Source organism: Paramormyrops kingsleyae, chromosome 7 (genome assembly GCF_048594095.1).
Source record: "Paramormyrops kingsleyae isolate MSU_618 chromosome 7, PKINGS_0.4, whole genome shotgun sequence".
In the NCBI taxonomy this organism is placed as follows: Eukaryota; Metazoa; Chordata; class Actinopteri; order Osteoglossiformes; family Mormyridae; genus Paramormyrops; species Paramormyrops kingsleyae.
In genome coordinates this window covers 840,687-853,152 of record NC_132803.1, presented here as the reverse complement: position 1 = coordinate 853,152, position 12,466 = coordinate 840,687, and the positions used below count along the sequence as shown (strand labels likewise).

The following is a 12,466-nucleotide window of genomic DNA, read 5'->3' as shown; positions in this document are numbered from 1 at the left end:
CAGTTTCATTTTTAATGATTAATTGTGTTATTGAGTTGTTACTGTCTTACTGGTACTAAGTTACGTATCATAAAACTAAAAACATTAAAAATACCATTGCACATTCCATAGAGATACTGTATATCAAGCTTGCAGTGCCATCTTGCATACCATAGAGGTACCATAGAGATACTGTATATCAAGCTTGCAGTGCCATCTTGCATACCATAGAGGTACCATGGAGATACTGTATATCAAGCTTGCAGTGCCATCTTGCATACCATAGAGGTACCATAGAGATACTGTATATCAAGCTTGCAGTGCCATCTTGCATACCATAGAGGTACCATAGAGATACTGTATATCAAGCTTGCAGTGCCATCTTGCATACCATAGAGGTACCATAGAGATACTGTTTATCAAGCTTGCAGTGCCATCTTGCATACCATAGAGGTACCATAGAGATACTGTATATTACGCCCCCAGTAGCCTCTCCCTGTATAACCATTAGGTTCTTCTATAACTAGAGTAAGAGTTTGGTTTGTATTGCTAGCAATAAGTAAGACATGTTCCTGGTGGCTGGTGGACTCCGGCAGGGCTACCCTTTGTCACTGATTCTGTTTATAACCTTTATGCACAGAATAAAGGTCCTGTGAGCTTAATCAGGCTGTGACCTGCAGCATGTTTGAGGCGCTTTGCAGCTGAGTGTGTGGTGGCTGGCAGGAGAATCAGCACTTCCAGGTCTGAGGCTGTGGTTCTCAACCAGAAATATCTCTGGGTCTTGTTCAAGAGTGAGGGAAGAAGAGAGCAGGAGATCAACAGACAGATCTGTGCGGCATCGGCAGTAATGTGGATGCTGTACCATTCTGTTATGACAAAGAGAGAGCTGAGCCAGAAGGCAAAGCTCTCGATTTACCAGTCGATCTACGTTCAGACCCTCACCTATGGTCATGAGCTTTGGATAGTGACTGAACGAATGAGATCATGGATATATGCAGCAGAAATCCTCCACATGAAAACAAGCCAGCTGAGGTGGTTTGGGCATCTTCATAGGACACCTCCTGGATGGCTCCCTGGGAGGTGTTTCGGGCATGAGACTCTGGGGCAGACCCTGGACTCACTGGAGAGATTATTTCTCTTGGCTGGCCTGGGAACGCTTTGGTATTCTCCCAGAGGCAGCTGAAGAGAGGGAGGTCTGGGCATCCCTGCTTATGATGTGTTCCATTTGAACTTGAAAGTCAGAAATTTAATTTGGAATGCCCCCCGAAATCGGAATTCCAACTCTGAAAGAATTCAGAATTCAAGATGGCTGTTGCCCTTCAACGACAGAAGTGAAACTTGTAATTATATACTGTATAATATACACTTATTCCTTATTTGTGGCTCATTAAATCAGCGGTACACACAGTACTGTCCAGTCGCTTTCTGTGAGCAAGTGGGTGTTATAGTTGTATGTGCAAAATACTGTGTGATGAATTGTTATGAACTGATATTGTTAACAATGGCTAATAATGAATCTGGCAATAACTGAGGCCTGTCTCAGAAAGCAGAATTTTTTGCTTAGCCGGATAACAGCCCCCTCATGTCACATCTTGTCCTCTCATGTCACATCATGTTCTCTCATGTCGCATCTTATCCTCTCATGTCACATCTTATCCCTCATGTCGCATCTTATCCTCTCATGTCACATCTTGTCCTCTCATGTCGCATCATGTCCTCTCATGTCACATCATGCCCTCTCATGTCACATCTTGTCCTCTCATGTCGCATCATGTTCTCTCATGTCGCATCATGTCCTCTCATGTCGCATCATGTCCTCTCATGTCGCATCTTATCCTCTCATGTCACATCATGCCCTCCAATGTCACATCTTGTCCTCTCATGTCGCATCATGTTCTCTCATGTCGCATCATGTTCTCTCATGTCGCATCTTATCCTCTCATGTCGCATCTTATCCTCTCATGTCGCATCATGTTCTCTCATGTCGCATCTTATCCTCTCATGTCGCATCTTGTCCTCTCATGTCACATCATGCCCTCTCATGTCACATCATGCCCTCTCATGTCACATCTTGTCCTATCATGTCGCATCATGTCCTCTCATGTCGCATCATGTCCTCTCATGTCGCATCTCATCCTCTCATGTCGCATCATGTCCTCTCATGTCGCATCTTGTCCTCTCATGTCACATCATGCCCTCTCATGTCACATCTTGTCCTCTCATGTCACATCATGCCCTCCAATGTCACATCATGCCCTCTCATGTCGCATCATGTCCTCTCATGTCGCATCTTATCCTCTCATGTCACATCATGCCCTCCAATGTCACATCATGCCCTCTCATGTCGCATCATGTTCTCTCATGTCGCATCTTATCCTCTCATGTCACATCATGCCCTCTCATGTCACATCTTGTCCTCTCATGTCACATCATGCCCTCCAATGTCACATCTTGTCCTATCATGTCGCATCATGTCCTCTCATGTCGCATCATGTTCTCTCATGTCACATCTTGTCCTCTCATGTCGCATCATGTTCTCTCATGTTGCATCTTATCCTCTCATGTCACATCATGCCCTCTCATGTCACATCTTGTCCTCTCATGTCGCATCATGTCCTCTCATGTCACATCATGTCCTCTCATGTCGCATCTTATCCTCTCATGTCCGCTGAAGTCTACTCATGTCCTCTCTTCTGGAGTCTGATCTAGTTTCTCTTCTGGACCCAGTGGGCTCAGCTTTTGCCAGATGGGTCCTCCCTGGCGTTTGTATACAGAGAGGAGAGCCAAACAGCGTATAGAGTCTCCATCTCCCTGTTGTGGCAGGTCCCTGGACGAGGCAAAGCTATTTGCATGTGGCTTTCAGGACGTCTGTGGTATTTCTGGGAGAATCCCTCGGAGAACGTGACAGGTGGCTCGGTCCGATTTCTATCGCAGATCATGGTGCTCGTCTGGCCGTGCAGTGACCTCCCGGCACTGCTTCGTTCCCATGACTACAGCTTGTTCTGCAGGCCTCTGAGTCCATTCTGGTCCAGCCTCGTGGCAGCCTGTTAGAGCCTGCAGGCTGTGGTGTGAGGCTTAGGTAGCATCAGGACTTTGTCTGCTGTGCATCAGTATTTATTTGGGGCCTGGATCTGATTCTCTGCATACCTTCAGTGTCTGTGTGGGTTCTACTCAACCTCCCTCTCACTTCCCCTCCCCCTGTCTGCCTGTTTCTCTCTGGCTCTTCCTTTCTCTCTCTTCCTCTTTCTCTTCCTTTCAGTGTCTGTTTCTCTTTGGCTCTTCCTTTCTCTCTCTTCCTCTTCCTCTCCCTCTCCCTCTCTCTGTTTGTTTCTCTTTGGCTCTTCCTTTCTCTCTCTTCCTCTTTCTCTTCCTCTCAGTGTCTGTTTCTCTTTGGCTCTTCCTTTCTCTCTCTTCCTGTTCCTCTCCCTCTCTCTGTTTGTTTCTCTTTGGCTCTTCCTTTCTCTCTCCTTCCTACCCCCATCTCTCTGTCTGTCTGTTTCTCTTTCTCACTCTCCACTCCTACCCGCAGGAGGCCTGTGAATGACCTCCTCCATCAGACTCTGTGTGCTTGTTAGCGTATGCGTATGTTACAGTATGTATGTGCTACAGTGTGTGTGCTGAACCTTGAAAACCAGGCAGTGACAGGCAGCAACCAGTGACCTGTGTAGGCTGTGTAGTGTGAGGAACTAATCCATGCCGTGATCCGCAGGGTGCGGCTGATGGAAGGTGTGGCATTTCTGGGTGCCAGACCCAGCAACCCGCTTCTCTGGACAGTCAGCCAGGAAGCCAGAAGTGAGGGTCACCGGGAGGTCACCCTTCACTGTCACCGCAAGATGCCCACAGTGGGACAGAGGTGAGTCATGTGACAGGAAGTGAACCTTAAGCAAGCTAGGTTACCTATGCTGATTGGTTTGAGATTATCCAGCCTGATTAGAGGGCTAAAGTGAATTTACAATGGGTAAACCTCTAGATGTCGATTTCAAGTGTCATAGCAAATTCTTATGTATATGTGATATTTCATCTTTTCATTTGTAATAAAGTTACCAAAACTGATTTTGCTCTTTGATTATGATGACTGTGTAGGAATACAAAGTAGGAATACATTTCCCAAATACTTGAAACATACTTTACAGTATTTTCACAGTCTACAGAACAGTCCACAGGCAATACCTTACTACAGTAATGTACTCATTGCGTACAGTGAGATTTCTTAGCTATTCTCATTTCGGAAAGTCCGGATGATGGATGCTACAGTGTACCTACTCAAATTTGGCTGTACTCTTTGCCCACCCTCCCTCATTGTTAGACCATGGTTGACCACATGGTCAACCAAAGTAGCTTTGATCTCATCAGAGATTACGTTCCGTGGCCTTCCTTGTCCTCCCCATCCTCCTCCTCTTACTCTCACTCCTCTGGCTCTGCCTCTGTTTCCAACGTTGGCATCCATTGCTCCAAAACAGAAGAGCTCACCTGTTGCCCTTTTATAAAGCTCTGATTTCTAAATTGCAATTATGTGTGACAGGTGTTTACCCATGTACCCATGTGATGAGGTAGTATGCAAAGTAGGGCAACTGACTTTACAAATTTGAATGACAGTGTGTTCCTTGTGAAAACAAGAGATTTTCTTCCTGAAAATTGTGCCAAATGTAGAGAATTGTTTTGAAAAAAATGTGTTTTAAAACTGCAATTTGAGTGTAAAGCAGGAATTGTGCTTGTAGTTTAGCAGAATTGGTTCAGGGGGTTGGTGCATCAGTTACATGTTGTAGTCATTGTGTCTCAAGTACAAGTAAGTGTGCGTAAACAACTAAGAAAAACTGTAAATCCTCACTGAAGTACAGCTGTTACCTAACATAACGCGGGAAAGAGGAAGTGGTATGAATCCTCCCTGGGTGCCCCTCCCTGGGTGCCCCTCCCTGGGTGCCCCTCCCTGGCTCGGGCCGTCAGCATGGTCTACGCTGCACTTGCTGCACCCCAGCTGAATCCTCCCTGTTCCTAAGGAACATTCTCCATTCCAACTGATGGCCACACGTCTGACTGGAGCTGGCCCTGCCATCTGGAACGCACTGATTTTGCCAGAGCGTTTTTGAGACTCTCATGGGATCTCTGGCGCTGTCAGATCTTGCCCTGTCCGCCCACGCGCTCTGCCATGTAGCAACTTTCCTGGAGCCGCCAGCGTGATGCTGCTTCTTTGGAGCCTGATGTGGGCGCTGCATGCTGACCGCCTTTTCTCACTCTGAGATTAGCATACCCAAAGCAGCCCAGCTCCCTGGGAGGAGAGCAGAATGGTTTTGATGTTAATTAAACACAGATTCGGACCGTGTACCGATAAACAGTTTTCCCCGTGGATCAGCTAATAGGGCCACCGAATCCTGTGCGGAGGACAGGTGCTGGCTTGTAGATTAGCGGGACCAGCGTAAGACCCCAAACCATTTTGTCTTTAAGGCAAACAAATAAGTAAAAGCTTTAATCCACACACCCCCAGAGGCTCTCGCCACATCCCTGCAGGCGTTTATCCAAATGACATCTGCGGATCGGCTGAGGCTTTCAGAGGAAGCTGGTCTCCTGTTAATCCAGATGAGACTGAAAAAGCCTGTTGGTGCAGGGCTGAAATAAGCTGTCTTTCTGCTTGAAGACCTGTTCACCTTTCTGCCGTGTGGGATGCTCCTCAACAGCAGCACCGTGGGGAGTCAGGGCGTCGCCAGGGCAGGAGTCAGGGTGCCCCCCTCTGGCCAGAAGACGGCCCTCCTCTTCAGATCGTTGATGAGACTGTGGGAGCACCTCGGCCTCTAAGGGAGGGAAGAAATCTGACATTTCTGTGCCCCCAACAGACACAAAGTATTATTTTCAGGTTCTGCCCCCCCCCCACCTCCTGCCTCTCCCCCAACACAGGGCTGAATTCCTCGCCATTTAGGGAGCAAAGAGACGCAGAAACACATCATGTCACAAATGGATTCGCTACCAACCATCAGTCAGGCTCCATGGCACAACAGGACCCATTTTTGTGTGATATCACTTTAGCGCAGTCATGAGAGAATAGAAACACAACATAAATGCAGCTGAAATCTCTTCTCACAAAGGGGCTTAGTGTAATATCTTTATTTCTTTGTAAATAATCTGTCTCTCTCTGGCTCTCTTTTTGATCGTCGCTTGGTGGATGTTCTAGGGACCTCTTTGCAGCCAACTGTGAGATGAAGGAATCAGACAGGCTTCTTTCACACTGAGTGCCTCCAGAATAGCAATGAGAAGAAACCAATAAACTCACACAACACGTCTCAGAAGAAAAACTTGCTTTTCGAGATCTCTCAAGTAAAACACATCAGCTTCCAAAGCTTAATGGTGCACTTAATCTTCTTTCAGAGTTCTGATCTGACTTATTCCTTCCCAAAACATCCTGCAACATTTAATGCCTTTTGGGTGTGTGCAGGGTGTTTATATCCTATTCCAGTAGGATGCTGCAGCAGTCACAGTTTGGTAGTCACAGTTGGGCAGTCACAGTACAGTAGACATGGTGCAGCAGTCACAGTTAAGCAGTCCCTGTGCAGCAGTCAGTCACAGTGTGGCAGACATAGTACAGTAGACATGGTGCAGCAGTCACAGTTAAGCAGTCCCTGTGCAGCAGTCACAGTGTGGTAGTCACAGTTGGGCAGTCACAGTACAGTAGACATGGTGCAGCAGTCACAGTTAAGCAGTCCCTGTGCAGCAGTCACAGTGTGGCAGTCACAGTACAGTAGACATGGTGCAGCAGTCACAGTTAAGCAGTCCCTGTGCAGCAGTCACAGTGTGGTAGTCACAGTTGGGCAGTCACAGTACAGTAGACATGGTGCAGCAGTCACAGTTAAGCAGTCCCTGTGCAGGAGTCACAGTGTGGCAGCGACAGTGCAGCAGTCACAGTATGGTAGTCATATGTCACCAATAGTGAAATGCAGAATGGGTTGGATATGAAAATAGGCTTAATTAGGGGACAAAGGCATAGAACCATGGTCAGGGATAGTGTCATGGTCATGAATAGGGTCAGGGTACCGGCTGGAGACAGGGTTACGGTCCAGTTTAGATTCAGAGACGTAGTCACTGTGGTAGAGAACCTGTTATTTTATTCCATTTGTCACAATTTTACATTAGTAGTTAGCCAGGTCAGTTTTCCCTCAACTCATAAGCCCTACCTTTGTTCTGCCCTTTTCTTAGCCTCTGTGTTTACTTTCTTAGTTGTGCTGGGGAGGATGAGTGCGTCGTCCTATGGGTCAGCGCAGCCCCCTGAGGTTCCGGGTAATCAGCATAAATGGTGCTGCTTGGATTGTCTGTGCTGGTTGATGTTTCTGTGCCATGTGGTCGAGGCTTACAGCAGGTGATTAGTTTGTGTTACGGCATTGAGGATAAAGTGCCCTTTGAGGTTAATCTCTGGAGGCCCTGGGCAGGAGTGGATATGCACGGAGATGCTCTTATCGATGTCAGGGAGTGAATTATTCTCTTTGCACTGCTGTACAGAGAACTCACTGGAAAAAAGTCGTGAGCAATTCCCATAAAAGGCACTAGGGCTAAGTGTGTAGTTTCACACTAAAACTAAATAATTACAGCAGATTACAGCAAGCGACGCTCCTCACTTCACCGCCAGTGGCTGGCTCTTCAGCAAGCGACGCTCCTCACTTCACCGCCAGTGGCTGGCTCTTCAGCAAGCGACGCTCCTCACTTCACCGCCAGTGGCTGGCTCTTCAGCAAGCGACGCTCCTCACTTCACCGCCAGTGGCTGGCTCTTCAGCAAGCGACGCTCCTCACTTCACCGCCAGTGGCTGGCTCTTCAGCAAGCGACGCTCCTCACTTCACCGCCAGTGGCTGGCTCTTCAGCAAGCGACGCTCCTCACTTCACCGCCAGTGGCTGACTCTTCAGCAAGCGACGCTCCTCACTTCACCGCCAGTGGCTGGCTCTTCAGCAAGCGACGCTCCTCACTTCACCGCCAGTGGCTGGCTCTTCAGCAAGCGACGCTCCTCACTTCACCACCAGTGGCTGGCTCTTCAGCAAGCGACACTCCTCACTTCACCGCCAGTGGCTGGCTCTTCCTCACTCCCCCGTCTCTGTCCTGGCTGTTCCATCCGATGCCAGCCACTGTCCGGCCCCGACTGTCACCTGCTGGGTTGCACTGCAGGTCTTGAGAGGCAATGAGAAACAGCAGACAGATGTTCAGTCAGACCAGTAACACAGCTGGTGGTGGGTGAAATCATTCATTACACAGAGTGTGTCCCTAACAACACACACTCCTCACGTCCTCGTTTGTGCTTAATGACGCTGCTGCACCCGACCAATTGACCTGGCACTGTGTCACTAGATCGAAGGTGCAACTCAAGCTTGGTGGCTGATTCGACACGAGAAGCAGCACATATCTTGCCCCCTGCTCTGTGACCATGCATACAAGCACTCATGCATCCACCCGAAGAGAATCTGACTGACAGTTTTTGGGAAATCGCAGAGACGTACGCGACTGTTTTATGAGATGAGGTCTGGCTCAGTTAATGAATGTACAGATCTCAGAGAGAGGTCAGACTGCTACAGATCAATCCATCATCTCTGTGCAGTAACCTCCAGGTAGTGAGGTGCATGCTGAATACCCTGAATGGCGCCCCCCGATGGCCATGTAATTACTAGTATCTGCCTGCTCCTTTTAATTACTGGTGCACTGGTGATAGGCCGGCTGTGTACATGGCTCGGCGTGTGTTTAATTGGTCCAGCTGTAGGCGGTGTAGCTACTGACTGCGGTGACTGTGCTGTTCTCGTCCTCTTGGATCTAACTGCTGCATTTGATACAGTGGATCATGAAATTCTACTGTCTCGTTTGGAGCAGTGGGTGGGCATTAGGGGCATAGCATTGGAGTGGTTCCGATCCTACCTGGCGCACCGAACCGTCTGTGTGTCCCTTGATGATTATGTGTCCTCCTTTGCTCCTCTACTACATGGGGTGCGACAGGGTTCTGTTTTAGGCCCCTTACTCTTTTCTATATATCTGCTACCACTTGGCTCCATTCTTAGGAAGCATGGCTGCATCGGCTAAAGAAAGAGTTGGCTTGGCAAAAAATAACGGACAGAGTAAATGCGTGTGTATTAAATTGCAAATTTGACATCGCCTCCCCTTTTATTATAATGCAAAATTATTAAACATGTAACCCTTCCGCATCCTTTTGACTGTTAAATCACTATGAAAGCATTTACTTTTCCTGCCATTCATTTCTTTAGGTTAAAATAACAATGTGTATCGACTAGGAATATATGGTTTCTTATTTAATAAGGTGTAATCCTTCTGGAGCCAGAAGAACTTTGAGCCAAGTCAAAATGAAACACAAAAACATTCTGCAAAAAGGTAATATTTGATTACACGATCACTTAACTATTTATTAAACACGATTTAGTATATTCTTTCTGTCATGTAGCTAATAGAAAAAAGGCTGAAGCCCATCTAACTGGCGGGGGCCCACCACCACCTCCCCTCACCCCATCTGAGGGCAACCGGTGGTAACCAGCATTGTACTGTCCTGTAATGATTACCTATAGTTAGTGGAAAAAGTAATGAGTTTGATGATTTTAACAAGGCAAAAAATTAAGGATACAAAATCAAGTTACCTGCACATTGATACTATGAATAGATTTCCTCCGCTATCTCGCTGTACTTGTATAGTGACAATAAAGACATCTATCTATCTAATCTATCTATTAACATAGTCTCCCTCATTTTTGAAGGAGCTTTAATAGGAATGTAGGTGCCATCAATGCACCCAATTATGAATGAATGAATGAATGAATGCCTTTTATTGTCACTATACATGTATTACATGTATTCCAAATTACATTTGGAAACCCTGAAATAGAAAGTCATATATGGAAGTATCAAGTGTGTGTGTGTGCAGGATGAATACATGTAGGCTATAGATATAAATAGTATGACTATATATTAAATATGAATGTTTTCTGTGCTAAGCGCAGACCCGCGGTTTGGGTTTGTGACATTTGCAATATGCGGTTTCAAGAGATGTTAAGTAAATGAATGATTCTTTTGAAAACTGATAACGCTTTTTCAAATAATGATTAGGAAATGAAAATATATCAATACGCGGTCTTATAACTCTCTCCCGGCGAAAAAAACCTCGTATAATTTATGCCTCCACGTCCACAGGATCGTCATCAAAAGGGCACGCCATGCTCAGTAACCTTCTGCAACAAAATGACCCTGGAACATAACCTGCTCAGTAGCAGGTTATCTTCAGAGAGTAAGCTGCTATGGTTACGTACATACCCAGAAAGTTATCCTCCGTTTTTAGAACCGAAAGTTGAGGTTATCCACTAACTTACCCTTAAACTTACCCGGGTATGTCACATAACCTGCTTTCTGGAATACCCCCCTGTAATACTGCTGCATGTTAATGTTTGTTGTGGTTTCAGAGTCTACGCTTTCAGTATCTGTTTTCACAATGCTTCCTCTTCTATGCTACTCTACTTCACTGTCTCAGAGCCATTGATTGTTTTGAGATGCATTATTCTATCAGAAACCTTTTTCTATGAGGAAGTGTTTTCCTTGTAGTCTTGTAAAAACTCCAGTGTGTTGCTTTATATTTATTTGCACCAAAATTTGGCTTTATGCTGGGTTCACCCTACAGTGCCCTGACTCTACACTGCCTTGACTAAACACTAACATCTCTCTACACTACCCTGACTCTACCCTGATCTCATTCTTCACTGCCCTAACTCTACACTGATCTCACTCTACACTGCACTGACTCTACACTGCCTTGACTAAACACTAACATCTCCCTACACTACTCTGACTCTACACTGATCTCATTCTTCACTGCCCTAACTCTACACTGATCTCACTCTACACGGCCTTGAATATACACTAACCTTTCTCTACACTACCCTGACTCTACACTGCCTTAACGCTACACTAATCTCACTCTACACTACCCTGACTCTACACTGATCTCATTCTTCACTGCCCTAACTCTACACTGATCTCACTCTACACTGCACTGACCCTACACTGCCTTGAATATACACTAACCTTTCTCTACACTACCCTGATCTATACTGCCTTAACTCTACACTAATCTCACTCTACACTGCCCTGACTGTACATTGATCTTTCTCAAAATTGAGTTGTTGCCGTGGTGGGTAACCAAGGAGGAGCTGCACATTATAGGAGATGCTCTTGGGCTGAGGAGGAGGATCTCATTTTTCCCTGAATGCTATACACTGGTCTAATTCCCCCACTGTTACGTGTCTCTGTGAGTTCTGCATCCCGGTCTTGGTCTGATTCCCCACTGTTATGCATCTTTCTGAGTTCTGAATTCCTGTCCTGGTCCGGTTCCCCCCCGTTACACATCTCTCTGGGTTCTACATTTCTGTCCTGCTCTGATTCCCTGGTGTTACACGTGTCTCTGTGTTCTGCATTCCTGTCCTGGTCCGATTCCCTGCTGTAACATGTCTCTCAGACTTCTGAATTCCTGTTCTGACACGTGACAAGGTCTCTCGGTGACTGGTTTATACTCACCTCGATGCTGGTTTACACTCAGGGGCTGAGCTGGAATGTTCCTATACCTGGGGGGGGGGTTCAGATTCAGGATGAGATACGGTGATGATCCAAATATTAGGCTGGGCACCAAGCTTTCATAGCCATAAGGGGGGGGGGGGTCTTTCATTACTACCTGCTGTGCTGGGCTGTTTTAAGAGCTTTTTTTTAGTGTCTGTGACATTCACATTTGTCCCCCTCTGACTCTCTGAGGGGAGAAGATGGGGGGGGAGGGGTGCCCTGGCTTTTGAGGGGATGTGATGTCATCAGACGAGGGTCGACGTTCTTAGATGGTTGGCTGTCAGATAAGCCTGGCTGCCTTGCCTGCTGTGTCCTGTGAGGGTCAGGATCCACACACTCATGTCCTTTTCACTGTCCCAGTGTGAATGTCCCTCATTATTAGCCGTTTATTAATTTCTGCTGCTATTTGCTTTATTGTTGCTTCCGTTCAGAGCTACCCATGTTTTTGCTGTGTTTGGTTCAGGCCCGCTTTGACCCGGTGACGTAGCCATTTGGAGGTGGTTGGGTGTCGGGGATTGGCGGTGTGCAGCGACACGGCCCCTGCACGCTTTGAGAGCCTGTTCTCCCCCAACACTAATTAAGTCTCCCCTCAGAAATGGGAGTGTGGCTGGGGGGTCAGCACGCCAACTACAAATGGAGCAGCCGCAGGGCACCTGGGGGGGTGGGTTTGGCCAGCCTCACAGCCACGCGCCAGGCTTTGGCCTGGGTTTGGCCCACACACACTGTGTTTGTACGCTTACTCAAAAGAACTCTTTAATTACTGCTTCAGTGTTATTTAGCAAGACACTGCCGGCAGGTTTATTGGCTTATAATTGTGTTTCATTAAAGATATTTATGGCTGGTAAGTGGCTCAGAGGGTGTGGAAGCTCTCCTACCTTTATTTTATGAGCTTGTTGCTCATGAGAAATGTTTATTCTACA

At 46.9% G+C, this 12,466-nt stretch overlaps 1 protein-coding gene across 3 annotated transcripts in view; it reads left to right on the top strand.

The window, feature by feature from the left end:
* The window catches only part of LOC111859003 (transmembrane protein 132D-like), a 62,013-nt gene that overhangs the window by 30,283 nt on the left and 19,264 nt on the right, over positions 1-12,466 (top strand). For all 3 annotated transcript variants that reach the window (XM_072713893.1, XM_072713894.1, XM_023841283.2), the window contains exon 3: positions 3,689-3,832. In XM_072713893.1, the coding sequence (XP_072569994.1) occupies positions 3,689-3,832 (144 nt within the window). The remainder of the gene's footprint in view (positions 1-3,688; positions 3,833-12,466) is intronic.